This window comes from Pseudophryne corroboree, chromosome 7 (genome assembly GCF_028390025.1).
Source record: "Pseudophryne corroboree isolate aPseCor3 chromosome 7, aPseCor3.hap2, whole genome shotgun sequence".
In the NCBI taxonomy this organism is placed as follows: Eukaryota; Metazoa; Chordata; class Amphibia; order Anura; family Myobatrachidae; genus Pseudophryne; species Pseudophryne corroboree.
The window spans coordinates 286,992,130-287,007,018 of record NC_086450.1 but is presented as its reverse complement, the minus strand read 5'-3'; the positions used below and the strand labels follow the sequence as shown (position 1 = coordinate 287,007,018).

The following is a 14,889-nucleotide window of genomic DNA, read 5'->3' as shown; positions in this document are numbered from 1 at the left end:
TATCCAGCTGTAGGGTATTTTAAGGGTAACATTCCGGTGTTGGTTAGAGGAAAATCGCATGTTCCTGCGTATAGTTATGTGCAGAAGTAGAATATAGATATAAACTGTATTTACTGTATATTATGTATGCGGCGGGAATCCAGAGGAGACCACCCACAAGAGCAGTTGGGAAAGACATCGTCCACCTTTTCAAATCAACCTATGACCTCTCCTGTAATGTAAAGATGCATCTCTGTGTCCAATGAACAAAGGGATTACAGTAACCATTGTATTGTTTATGGAAGTTGTGTATAAAAAGCCTGTTGCTGCCTGGCCGGTCAGATGACCCTGAACGCTATCTACCTGATGAGCGGAGGACTGGTCCAGGTTGCGCAAGCGAATATTCTCACGTATGTACATTGACTGTAGCCATTATTCTGTTGTAGATTTATCTTGTTAGCCTTGTAGTGTATAATTTGTATTGTTATCCCCTTTCAAATAATCCACTGTGGCGTTATAACCCAGTGTTTAACTACAAATCGGTGTTGTGTCCTCTTTTCCCTGCTAGGGTTTAAAAGCGTATTTAACTGTATAAGGTTTAAGAGTGTATTGATAAGGTGTGTACGCACTGCGGGTACTTTATACCGTCAGCGCTGCGTAAGGCTTAAGTTTATCAAAAGTGTGTGCGCGCGCTGTGCGTACTTTGTACCCCCAGCGCGTCATGTGTACGCTGAGTCCGTACAACGTACGGGACTCTGTACGCAAATAGCGTACAAAGTGCGTAGCGTGTGTATTAAGTCTAGCGGCCGCAGCGGCTCCATGGTAAAAGTGTGTTTAAAGGTATAGCTTTATGGTTTAAGATAATATCGACATTATCAGTGTCCTTACATCTACACATTACCTAAGGTCCACAAGACCCGGATGGCCGATTATATCGGCGCAAGGGTCTGTGTTACAGCCAATCGCTAAGTTTATCGATGCATTTTTGCAGCCAATAGTATTAAAGATTCCCAGTTATTTGAGGGACACATATGACTTTCTTGAAAAAATCAGACGTGATCAGACTGTGAATTATGACGGTATTTATTTAGCATCTCTTGATGTAAATTCATTATATACGGTAATACCGCATGAGACCGGGATGAATTCTATATGTGATGCTTTAATATCCTTTGGACACACTGGTCCACCTATTGAGTTTTTGATCGAACTATTAGGTCTGGTATTGAAGGATAATCATTTCTTGTATGCAGGTGGTTTGTATAGGCAGGTGTCAGGGACCGCAATGGGGTCTAACCTGGCACCTGCTTATGCTAATATCTATATGCACTGGTTTGAGACTAAATATATTCTTCCTGCATTTGGAAACAACATTGTACAGTACTATATGTTTATAGACGATATTTTCCTACTATGGAATGGCACTGAGACTGGGTTTTGTCAGATGGTGGAGACTCTAAATGAGTTACAGACACCAATAAAATTGACAGCTAAGATTGATAAGGACACAATCAACTTCTTGGATGTGACGGTCCAGATAAAGGATAACCGTATAAATACCACACTTTATAGCAAAGAGACGGATAGGAATTCGTTATTATATGCGACTAGCCATCACTCGCCAAGTTTAAAAGCAAGTTTACCAATTTCTCAATTTATGCGAGTTTTCAGAATCAACTCAGATGAATCTTTGGCTGAACAACAGATTCTGGAGGTTAAGAACAGACTGAAAGAGCGGGGTTACTCTCATAAGAACATTGAGGGGTGTTTGAAAAAAGCACGCCAAAAGATTACAATGCAGGCTTCTACTAACAGAGCTAAAACAGCGAACAGAATGATATACACCAGTAGATATGATGACAAAGCATTGAATGTAAAGCGTGCCTTCAACAAAAATTGGAACATTATTTCCTCCGATCCTAAATTTGGTAGAGAGTCCCAGCAACAGCCAATGATGGCATATCGCAGAGGTGCAAATTTAAAACAGATGCTGATGCGACCTTTTGCTGGTCCACCCAAGGGAATAAGTGGTACATGGTTAAGATCTTCGAAGAAAGGATGTTTCAAGTGCTTAGATTGCACAACGTGTCGATCAATAATACCAGGATCCACTTTCCCACACCCACATAGTGGGGCACCTATTGCGATTAAACACCGTCTACATTGTCTTTTGGATCATGTGATTTACCTTATTATTTGTCCATGCGGACTGGTGTATGTTGGACTCACTAAACGGCGGTTTAGAGATCGGATGGCAAACCATCGATGTTCAATTAGACAGGCCCTGGAGTCAGGGAGTTCGGATAAGCCAGTTGCCCCAACACTGGGTTGAGGCTGGACACCAAATTCCTATGTTACGTTGTCGCATTATCGACTGGATTCCACCGTCCATCAGAGGTGGCAACCGCTTATTAAAACTGCATAAACGAGAGTCTGAATGGATCTTTAGGTTGGACACTATTTCCCCAAGAGGACTGGACGAACAGCTTGTCCTAAAGAATTTTTTGAGATAAAATAGTTTTTGCTCCATCATACCACTGTGGATTTTTTCCACTGTCTTTCATTGTATTTTAATGACTTAGTTCACTGGTTATGGTGTTGTGAGCAAGAACCTGGGCTATCTGTGTGTGCGCTTGTTCCTACTATGTAGAACCGAGGTTCTTATATGGGTGCTCGCGCGCGCACTTTATTTGGCTGTGGGTTAATTGCACTACACACCATGATCATTTGTGCACAATACAAAAAACGGAGTGTAGACTTAACCAGCGCTTATCCAGTTGATTTTCATAAACCGTCCCGTTATTTCATTTGGGAATATGGAAAATAGGAAAAAAGTGCATATAGTGTAAGACAGTTTAATACACATCAAATTGACAGACAATAAAATATTTTAAAATTCAACAAATACATTCAGCAAATATAAAGTGTAGTGCAAGGCATTCTTTCTTTTAAAGGAGGTTTTCCTGGCAGGTGATATATGAAATAATTACCAGATGAATGGGAACTGTGACATACACAGTTCGCATGCGTTTTTAAACGGTGACTTTTGGTCCCGGGTAATTTTGTCAGCACCAGTGGTAAATGTCAGTCCCCACTTAGATAATCCCAAACTGCACTCTCACCAGGGTGCACCAGCTGGTGAGAGTGCAGTTTGGGATTATCTAAGTGGGGTCTGAGGTGCGTGCTGCAGTAATTGACCATGCAGGACTGAGGCCGTGATAAATACCAGACGGAAAAGCTGAAGGCATACTCACCTTGACAAAGGCCCCAGACAGGGGAAGAAACGCGTTGGTGGAGGGGATACGGCCGGTGAGGTGACTGACATTTACCACTGGTGCTGACAAAATTACCCGGGACCAAAAGTCACCGTTTAAAAACGCATGCGAACTGTGTATGTCACAGTTCCCATTCATCTGGTAATTATTTCATATATCACCTGCCAGGAAAACCTCCTTTAAAAGAAAGAATGCCTTGCACTGCACTTTATATTTGCTGAATGTATTTGTTGAATTTTAAAATATTTTATTGTCTGTCAATTTTATGTGCATTAAACTGTGTTACACTATATGCACTTTTTTTCCTATTTTCCATATTCCCAAATGAAATAACGGGACGGTTTATGACAATCAACTGGATAAGCGCTGGTTAAGTCTACACTCCTTTTTTGTATTGTGCACTATTGGTGAGGGGTTAAAGGATACCTCTAGAGAGTGATTGACTGACTAGCTGCTATATGCGCACGGGACGCTTCCTTTAACTTGTGTTTTACCATGATCATTTTGTTGTTTGTCTTTTTTTAAATGATTATAGTGATGTGTTTTGTTGCAAAAATAGGTTTTACCTGGATTCCTCTTTGATTACCCCATGAAATGGTTTAGAATAAAAAAATATATAGGAGTATACCTAATTTTAAAGGTGGCTGGTGGGCTGCATGTATTATATGTATCTGATGTGATCAAGTAGTCTCCCTGGTAGTGGAGATCATATCTTATTTAGATTATTTGTCCACCTTAGCATTTGTTGCTTTGTAGCCATTATAATATATGTATACTTCTGATGAGTTTGGCTTAGTGTTTTGCACTGTTTGCGCGTTGCTATGTGGAAGCGTTGCTATGTCTGACGACGTCGCTAGGGAAACTGTTGTTGAGATATCTTTGAAACGGAAGTACTGGCATAGCCGTTTCCGCATTTGTGGCAATGGAACGCACGCCGGGTCCGGACATGCGGCAGTGGAACGCACGCCGTGACTGGCGCAGGTGGAGCGCATTTCCTGCAATGAGCAGGACATTGTGCTAGCCATTTGTAATGGGGGTATTTAAGAGGTCTCCAGGGAACAGGTATGTGACTTCTGCTGCAATGACTCTGCTATGTTGTTATGCTGGTGGCTTGTATTGCTGACACGCTTGACAAAGGTCCTGATGGACCGAAACGTCGCTGTGATTCTGTCTACATGCATATAATGAAGCCTTGCATTTATATCTTTGTGCGTATGATATAATAAATTTTCTTCAAGCACATTTATGGTCTGGTGAGTGCCTACTTACAAGAATTTATATTTATCAGAAATCACCCATTTAGGGGATCATCTGTGTAGAAGCACCCCAAAGATGAACTTTTGATGAGCACTCCCCCCTTTATATGTCCCCACTGTACCACCACCGTAGCTTGAGGGACTCCTGGAGGCTCTGTAGCTGTGCTTCTGCAGACGCTGTGAGGGCTGTGAAATGGCGACCTGCTGGTCCCACTCTGAGAAGCCCCGCCCCCAACATGGCACACTTGCTCCTCAGTCACACTGACTGAAAAACCATGCGAAATATGGGCCCCTCGCCCTCCACAGACGTCTAGTGGCCCAGAGTGTCAGTGTGCCCCCCCTCCCGATGCAGCAGTCCCTGCTGGAACCGTGAGGGCGCCTAATGCCACCAAAATCGCCGGGGACCCCGCTTGTTGGGTAATGGACATTAACCATGGCTGAGGTTGTCTCAAACCCCTTCCTGAGCTCCCACACTGTCTGGCTGTAACAAAACAAACTAAAATAAAAAAAAACCTGAAAGAAACACTGGAGATAACCAGAGAGGCGACCAGCTATGAGGGCACTTTTTTCTAAACTGGCTTGTGTGAGGGGGCATAGAGGAGAGGAGCCAGCACACATACTGTAATTTGATTTGTTTAAGTGCAGCGGCTCCTTTGGACCCATCTATACCCCATCGTTCTAAGAACCAGTTCCCAGTATCCCCTAAGGATGTTAGAGAAATACCCATGTCTAGTCTATAAACTATTCCAAAGTGTAGAGATTCATTACTGCCTTAGGGATAAAGAGATTACTATTCTGACATATTCTTCTGCAGTTAGAGGACAGAAGCCAGCCAAATACCCGGATTTTCATCATTAAAACTTACTTTGCATATCATCTTAATAAAAAGAGAAAGCTTTTGTACAATGTGCTCTATGTGTTCTCAGCTGTAAAATGTCCTCTCAGGACGCTCCCTGCGCCACACTAGAGACATTTTCTTTAAGTCGGTTCTTACACACTCTTGTCCCCTAGTGTTTAAAAACCAGATGGCTACATGACGTAATATACATGCGACAAGGCAGGAAGAGATTGCGTGAAGGTAGATGCTAGAATCAAGTGGGCTAAGGGACACATTGCGTGAATGGTTGATTCTATTTGATGCCCTTGGCGTGTCACCTATTCAGCGACAGACAGGTAGTCGTGACAGCTATATTGGAGTCAGTATCGCGATATAGACTGTACAGATAGGTGCCGTGTATACTGTCAAGGGCGAGTCTCCTGGTGGGTAAGAAAGAAGCGTATTATCACCTTTATTCGGGAGCATAAAGTCTTCAGTATAATCTGCATGCATTACACTAAATATATGAGATTTTGAAGGCTGCAATGCCGTAATAAGCAACGTTTGTGTGTCCAGCTTTTGTAGAACTTCAATTCCCAGCATGCCGTACCAGAATTGCAGTGCAGAGAGAAAGGGGTTGCGTATGTCTGGTGTCAGAGCATATTATTAATAGTAAATACATTTTAAATTGCATCAAGGGGCAGATATTCTTGTTATCACTGGTTACAAATTATAAATGATGCTCAAGCCAATCAGCCCCCACCTCTCATGTGCGAATATTACTCGTCGTTAAATTTGCCCCAAAGTCTTTTGCTTCAGTGTATATTGAGCGGATTGCATACATGAACAAAGCTAAGGTGGTCATTTCGAGTTGTTCGCTAGCTGTTTTCGGTCGCTGTGCAGCGATCAGGCAAAAAAACGGCAATTCTGTGTATGCGGCGCAATGCGCACCCACGACGTACTTTCACAACGGCCATTGCAGTTTCACACAAGGTCTAGCGACGCTTTTCAATCGCACTGCTGGCCGCAGAGTGATTGACAGGAAGTGGGTGTTTCTGGGAGGTATCTGACCGTTTTCGGGGAGTGTGTGTAAAAACGCAGGCGTGTCAGATAAAAACGCAGGAGTGGCTGGGGAAATGTAGGCTTGGCTGGGCGAACGCAGGGCGTGTTCGTGACGTCAAAACAGGAACTAAATAGTCTGCAGTGATCGCAAGCTAGGAGTAGGTCTGGAGCTACTCTGAAGCTGCTCAAAATTATTTTATAGCCGCTGTGCGATCCTTTCATTCGCACTTCTGCTAAGATACACTCCCAGAGGGCGGCGGCTTAGCGTTTGCACTGCTGCTAAAAGCAGCTAGCGAGCGAACAACTCGGAATGAGGGCTAAAGTCTTTAGGTAAAAAAACAAAACTAAAACAACTTTTTAAATCTTGTCACCAGACCCATTTACATCTGTAGTGTTGTATATTAGGATCAATGGAAAGTTAATTCTGCAAATATTTTTATGACGTGTTACGCAGTTTGTGCCACAGTAACCATGGCACTGTAAGAGCCTGGGACATCTGAATGGTAATTTCGGAATAATCTAGGGATGAGCGTGATCTCCGCTCTCTTTTGTTTGTTTTTTGTTAAACCATTTTGGTGCTTGATGCAGTCCATTGATGTTTTTTTTTTTTTTTTTTTTTTTTTACTTGATGTTTTAATAGAATTGATCCAAAAGTCATGATTTATACTTACCGCATCCCAGGTTTCCTGCCCCACTGCAAATACTTTGTTTATTTTAAAAGATCAATATTATTCTTCCTGTTTTCTGAATTAAATAGAGACATGACCATCCAGTATCAATCAGAAAGATCTTTACTGGATTGCTGGTTGGCCATCCCTAGTATCATTTTTGCGAATCAAAAAATTAGCATAAGTGGTATTTTCATAATCATGTGTTTTATATTATCTTGAGGTATTTCTGTTTACTTAGTGTACAGAGTGATGCCCCTACATAAGCATCCACCTGCCATATGGAAAGCGCTAAAGCTAAAGGAAGGTATCTATGCGCGCCTGCCAGCACATTACCTGAACTCCCTGAATGATACAGAAAAACCTACTCCAGTACATTGGAAACCACATGGGTTGAAGTACAGGATAAATCCAAAGACCGGGCAAAAAGAACGCGTTCAAGATGTCCCAATACTTCCCTATTTTCCTCCAAGTGCCAATGAAGGCCTTTGGGGGGGAGAAGGCTGGGTCTCTGGCTTTCGTTATGCAAATAATGATAAGGTAAATATTTAAAATACTACTTTTACCATTGCTGCAACAGGTGTATGATTTGTCAACAGTCATAATGCCGACATGAGAATGTCGGCATGGTAAAACTGTCGATATACCGCATGCCGACATTCATAATATGTAGACGGATATGTCAACATAATGAACTGTCACTGAAACATTCCTGGTGCTTTAGTGGTCTCTTACCTTCTCCTAGCTGTTTCTGGGTCCTGGCAGTCATTTGACCATGACTTGATGGTCAGACGTCGGAGAGACCAGCGTTTTATAAAAGTATTTCCCCACTATTCCTAACCCTCCCCCCTAGTGCCTATCAGAAACTTCCTCCCTGTAACCTATCCCTCCACCTAGTGCACAGGTTCTCAAACTCAGTCCTCAGGACCCCACACAGTGCATTTTTTGCAGGTAACCCAGGAAGTGCACAGGTGTATTAATTACTCACTGACACATTTTAAAAAGTCCACAGGTGGAGCAAATTATTTCACTTGTGATTCTGTGAGGAGACCTGGAAAACATGCACTGTGTGGGGTCCTGAGGACCGAGTTTGAAAACCTGTGACCTAGTGCATATCTAACGTCCTCCCTGCAGCTTATCCCTCCCCTTGGTGCCTATCCGTAATTTCCTCCCTGCAGCTTATCCCTCCCCCTGGTGCCTATCCGTAACTTCCTCCACGCAGCTTATTTCACCCCCTGGTGCCTATCCGTAATTTTCTCCCTGCAACCTATCCCTCCGCCTGGTGCCTATCCGTAACTTCCTCGCTGCAGCTTATCCCTCTCTCTAGTGCATATCTGTAACTTCCTCCCTGCAGCTTATCCCTCCCCTTGGTGCCTGTCTGTAACTTTCTCCGTGCAGCCTAACCCTCCCCCTGGTGCCTATCCGTAACTTTTTCCTTGCAACCTATCCCTCCACCTAGTGCATATCTGTAACTTCCTCCCTGCAGCTTATCCCTCCCCCTGGTTCCTATCCGTAACTTCCTCCCTGCAGCTTATCTCTCCCCCTAGTGCCTATCTGTAACTTTCTCCGTGCAGCCTAACCCTCCCCCTGGTACATATCTGTAACTTCCTCCCTGCAGCTTATCCCTCCCCCTGGTGCCTATCCGTAACTTCTTCCCTGCAGCTTATCCCTCCCCCTAGTGCCTATCCGTAACTTTCTCCGTGCAGCCTAACCCTCCCGCCGACATCTAACCCTAACTGTAGTCATCCTCAGAATGTTGACATGTCACATGGTGACATTGTAACTGTCGACCATGTTAACATTCTAATGTCAAAATTTTGGGTGTGGATATGGCTGCTGTTGACCATCTGACTGGATAACACTGTAATCTATCTTCTTATTTCACATAATGCTTAAAGGAAATCTTAATCTTTAAATTTGTCATCTGTTAAAAGTATTACGTGGGGTGTTTCTTTACATTCCATAAACCTCAAAGCCAGAAAAAAGGCATGGGTGAAAGCCATAGAGAACAATCAGTGTCATTAGTAAAATGTGAAGAAGGGCAATCGCAATAAACTAGCCCAGGCATGTCCAAACTGCGGCCCTCCAGCTGTTGTGAAACTACATATCCCAGCATGCCCTGACACAGTTTTGCTGTCAGAGAATGCTAAAGCTGTGTCAGGGCATGCTGGGATATGTAGTTTCTCAACAGCTGGAGGGCCGCAGTTTGGACATGCCACTAGCCAATCTAAGACGGGAAAGCTCCACTAATTACACATTTTTTTTTGTTCTTTCTTTTCTATTTAATATTTGTTTTATTTTATTTTATAGCTCTCAACCAGATTAAAGTGTGTTTGGAAGCCTCAGCTTTTTACTCGCCAGCTGTATAGTGAGATACTGGATAAAACTTTTTCAATCGAAGTCACAATGGGAACTTTGGATCTTATTGATGCTGCCTATGGTTTTGATTTTTATATCTTAAAGGTAAGAAAGTCTCCTGTGTAGTCTGTTCCATACCTGGTGCAACTCCTCGTAATGTGGTGGTGTGTTTATTTAGAAATATCGGGTAAAGGTATTTTCTAATGAAATAATATGGGCCGGATTCAAATCATATCGCACCCGCTGTCTCCGTCTAAAGTGATGAGAGATAGAGGGGGAATATTCAAATGTGCCCCGTTATCGCGCTGATTACAGTCTGGTTTAGGCACATCAAGCGCATAAACCCGACTAAAGTAATAGTTGTGATCGTGAAGAGACCTGTTTGGGCACCCAGATGGGTCTCTTTACGCACATTTCAGCTCGTTACCTCCAGGGGTAGCGAGCTGAAATTAAGTTGTCGTGCCCGTCGGACGTGATATTAGAATATCACCGGCGGGCGCGATAGGGAGGAACATTTGAATGCCCTTTATATTTTTAATCAGCATAGCTGTGTTTATGCATTTTGTGTATAAAGTGCTTGGTTCAGTGTGTCAAATGAATGCATTTATTTTACAGTATAGAATGTAGATGTTCATTAAATATTTATTTTGCATAAATTACTTTGAACCTGCGCTATTCATTTTAATTGTAGGGGCTTTTGCGGTGTGGATTTAAGAATATAGGACCAAATTATAATTTTATTATTTATGGATTCGTAAACAAGATAAAGGCCTAAGCCAAGGATAGGCCATTTATAACCCTGCAGCTGCTGTGGAACCACACACCCAACATGCCATGCCGCTGTTGCTGTTATGTTATGCTAAAATTGTGACTTGGCATGCTAGGATGTGTAGTTCAACAGCAGCTAGAGTGCCGGACGTTACCTAACCCTTGTCTAAACATAAGTTTCTCTGACGTCCTAGTGGATGCTGGGTACTCCGTAAGGACCATGGGGAACAGACGGGCTCCGCAGGAGACTGGGCACTCTTAAAAGAAAGATTAGGTACTATATCTGGTGTGCACTGGCTCCCCCCTCCATGCCCCTCCTCCAGACCCCAGTTAGAATCTGTGCCCGGCCAGAGCTGGATGCACCTAGTGGGCTCTCCTGAGCTTCCTAGAAAAGAAAAAGTATTTGTTAGGTTTTTTATTTTCAGTGAGATCTGCTGGCAACAGACTCACTGCTACGAGGGACTGAGGGGAGAGAAGCAAACCTACCTACCTGCTTGCAGCTAGCTTGTGCTTCTAAGGCTACTGGACACCATTAGCTCCAGAGGGATCGAACACAGGGCCTGACCTCGATCGTCCGTTCCCGGAGCCGCGCCGCCGTCCCCCTTGCAGAGCCAGAAGACGGAAGAACCAAGAGAAAATCGGCGGCTGAAGACTCCGGTCTTCAATAAGGTAGCGCACAGCACTGCAGCTGTGCGCCATTGCTCCCACAGCACACCACACGCTCCGGTCACTGGTGGGTGCAGGGCGCTGGGGGGGGGGGGGCGCCCTGGGCTGCAATAAGTATACCTTTTTGGCAAATGTGCACATAATACAGTTATAAACTGTATATGTGCCTAATCCCCCGCCATTAACATTATTAAAAAAACGGGAGAAGCCCGCCGCGGAGGGGGCGGGGCTATCTCCCTCAGCACACCGGCGCCATTTTTTCTTCACAGCTCCGCTGGAAGGACGCCCCCCAGGCTCTCCCCTGCAGTATACACTACAAGAAGGGTAAAAAAGAGAGGGGGGGCACATAAATTTAGGCGCAACAGGTGATATAAGCAGCTATTGGGGGAAAATTCACTTTGTGTTAGTGTAAATCCCTCTGTTATATAGCGCTCTGGTGTGTGCTGGCATACTCTCTCTCTGTCTCCCCAAAGGACTTTGTGGGGTCCTGTCCTCAGTCAGAGCATTCCCTGTGTGTGTGCGGTGTGTCGGTACGGCTGTGTTGACATGTTTGAGGAGGACGCTTACGTGGAGGCGGAGCAGGAGCCGATAAGTGTGATGTCGCCCCTGCGGGGCCGACACCAGAGTGGATGGATATGTGGAAGGTATTAACCGACAGTGTCAACTCCTTGCATAAAAGGTTCGATGACGTAACAGCTTTGGGACAGCCGGCATCTCAGCCCGCGCCAGCCCAGGCGTCTCAGAGGCCATCAGGGGCTCAAAAACGCCCGCTACCTCAGATGGCAGACACAGATGTCGACACGGAGTCTGACTCCAGTGTAGACGAGGATGAGACAAATGTACAGTCCACAAGGGCCATCCGATGCATGATTACGACAATGAAAAATGTGTTGCACATTTCTGACATTAACCCGGTTACCACTAAAAAGGGTATTATGTTTGGGGAGAAAAGGCAGCCAGTGACTTTTCCCCCATCTGATGAGTTAAATGAATTGTGTGAAGAAGCGTGGTGTTCCCCAGATAAGAAATTAGTGATTTCTAAGAGGTTACTAATGGCGTACCCTTTCCCGCCAACGGACAGGTTACGTTGGGAAACATCCCCTAGGGTGGACAAGGCGCTCACACGCTTATCAAAAAAGGTGGCACTACCGTCTCGGGACACGGCCGCCTTAAAGGAGCCTGCAGACAGAAAGCAGGAGGCTATCCTGAAGTCTGTGTATACACACTCAGGTACTATACTGAGACCTGTAATTGCTTCAGCATGGATGTGTAGTGCTGCAGCTGCTTGGTCTGATACCCTGTCAGATAACATTGATTCCCTTGACAGGGATACTATTTTGCTAACCATAGAGCATATTAAAGACGACGTCTTATATATGAGGGATGCACAGAGGGACATTTGCTGGCTGGCATCTAGAATTAATGCAATGTCCATTTCTGCCAGGAGAGTATTGTGGACTTGGCAGTGGACAGGTGATGCTGATTCTAAAAGGCACATGGAGGTTTTGCCTTATAAAGGTGAGGAATTGTTTGGGGACGGTCTCTCGGACCTCGTATCCACAGCAACAGCTGGGAAGTCGACTTTTTTACCTCAGGTTCCCTCACAGCCTAAGAAAGCACCGTATTATCAAGTACAGTCCTTTCGGCCTTAGAAAGGCAAGCGGGTCAGAGGCGCGTCTTTTCTGCCCAGAGGCAGGGGTAGAGGGAAAAAGCTGCACCAGACAGCCAGTTCCCAGGAACAAAAATCATCCCCTGCTTCCACTAAGTCCACCGCATGACGCTGGGGCTCCACAGGTGGAGCCAGGTGCGGTGGGGGCACGTCTCCGGAACTTCAGCGACCAGTGGGTTCGCTCACAGGTGGATCTCTGGGTTCTACAAGTGGTATCTCAGGGATACAAGCTGGAGTTCGAGGCGTCTCCCCCTCGCCGTTACCTCAAATCAGCCTTGCCAGCTGCTCCCAAGGAAAGGGAGGTAGTACTGGCGGCAATTCACAAGCTGTACCTTCAGCAGGTGATAATCAAAGTTCCCCTCCTTCAACAGGGACGGGGTTACTATTCCACAATGTTTGTGGTACCGAAACTAGACGGTTCGGTGAGACCCATTCTAAATTTGAAATCCTTGAACACTTATATAAGGAAGTTCAAGTTCAAAATGGAATCGCTCAGGGCGGTTATTGCAAGCCTGGAAGAGGAGGATTTTATGGTGTCACTGGACATCAAGGATGCTTACCTACATGTCCCCATTTACCCACCCCACCAGGAGTACCTCAGGTTTGTGGTACAGGACTGTCATTACCAATTCCAGACGTTGCCGTTTGGTCTGTCCACGGCACCGAGGGTATTTACCAAGGTAATGGCCGAAATGATGATACTCCTTCGAAAGAAGGGAGTTATAATTATCCCGTACTTGGACGATCTCCTTATAAAGGCAAGGTCCAAGGAGCAGTTGTTAGTCGGAGTAGCACTATCTCGGGAAGTGCTACAACAGCACGGCTGGATTCTGAATATCCCAAAGTCGCAGCTGATTCCTACGACGCGTCTGCTGTTCTTGGGCATGATTCTGGACACAGAACAGAAAACGGTGTTTCTCCCGGAGGAGAAGGCCCAGGAATTGTCATCTCTGGTCAGGGACCTCCTGAAACCAAACAGGTGTCGGTGCATCACTGCACACGAGTCCTGGGAAAGATGGTAGCTTCTTAACGAAGCAATTCCCTTCGGCAGGTTCCATGCAAGGATCTTTCAGTGGGATCTGTTAGACAAGTGGTCCGGATCGCATCTTCAGATGCATCGGTTGATCACCCTGTCCCCGAGGGCCAGGGTGTCTCTGCTGTGGTGGCTGCAGAGTGCTCATCTTCTCGAGGGCCGCAGATTCGGCATTCAGGACTGGGTCCTGGTGACCACGGATGCAAGCCTCCGAGTTGGGGGGCAGTCACTCGGGGAAGAAACTTCCAAGGACAGTGGTCGAGTCAGGAGACTTCCCTACACATAAATATTCTGGAACTAAGGGCCATTTACAATGCCCTGAGTCAAGCAGAACCCCTGCTTCAAAACCAACCGGTGCTGATTCAGTCAGACAACATCACGGCTGTCGCCCATGTAAACCGACAGGGCGGCACAAGAAGCAGGATGGCGATGGCAGAAACCACAAGGATTCTTCGATGGGCGGAGAATCACGTGCTAGCACTGTCAGCGGTGTTCATTCCGGGAGTGGACAACTGGGAAGCAGACTTCCTCAGCAGGCACGACCTCCACCCGGGAGAGTGGGGACTTCATCCAGAAGTCTTCAAGCTGATTGTAAATCGTTGGGAAAGGCCACAGGTGGACATGATGGCGTCCCGCCTCAACAAAAAGCTAAAAAGATATTGCGCCAGGTCAAGGGACCCTCAGGCGATAGCTGTGGACGCTCTAGTGACACCGTGGGTGTACCAGTCGGTTTATGTGTTCCCTCCTCTTCCTCTCATACCAAAGGTACTGAGGATTATAAGAAAGAGAGGAGTAAGAACTATACTCATCGTTCCGGATTGGCCAAGAAGAACTTGGTACCCGGAACTACAAGATGAAGTCATTCCTACGCTGATTAAAGCTAGGAAGGATGTGACAGCAAAACATTATCACCGCATATGGCGAAAATATGTTGCTTGGTGTGAGGCCAGGAAGGCCCCAACAGAGGAATTTCAGCTGGGTCGATTTCTGAACTTCCTACAGTCAGGAGTGACTATGGGCCTAAAATTGGGATCCATTGAAGTCCAGATTTCGGCCCTGTCTATTTTCTTTCAAAAAGAACTGGCTTCACTGCCTGAAGTTCAGACGTTTGTTAAGGGAGTGCTGCATATTCAGCCCCCTTTTGTGCCTCCAGTGGCACCTTGGGATCTCAACGTTGTGTTGGATTTCCTAAAATCACATTGGTTTGAGCCACTTCAGACCGTGGAGTTGAAGTATCTCACGTGGAAGGTAGTCATGCTGTTGGCCTTGGCCTCAGCTAGGCGTGTGTCAGAATTGGCGGCTTTGTCCTGTAAAAGCCCATATCTGATTTTCCATATG

The 14,889-nt window shown here is 45.4% G+C and overlaps 1 protein-coding gene across 4 annotated transcripts in view; it reads left to right on the top strand.

Moving 5' to 3' along the window:
* Nucleotides 1–5,487: 5,487 nt before the first annotated feature.
* Nucleotides 5,488–14,889, top strand: part of MRPL28 (mitochondrial ribosomal protein L28) — a 37,103-nt gene continuing 27,701 nt past the window's right edge. Inside the window, exons 1-3 of one of the 4 annotated variants that reach the window (XM_063934198.1) lie at nucleotides 5,488–5,588; nucleotides 7,299–7,597; nucleotides 9,368–9,520. In XM_063934198.1, the coding sequence (XP_063790268.1) occupies nucleotides 5,558–5,588; nucleotides 7,299–7,597; nucleotides 9,368–9,520 (483 nt within the window). In that variant the 5' untranslated portion in view covers nucleotides 5,488–5,557. The other 3 variants (XM_063934199.1, XM_063934200.1, XM_063934201.1) reach the window with 3 other exon arrangements.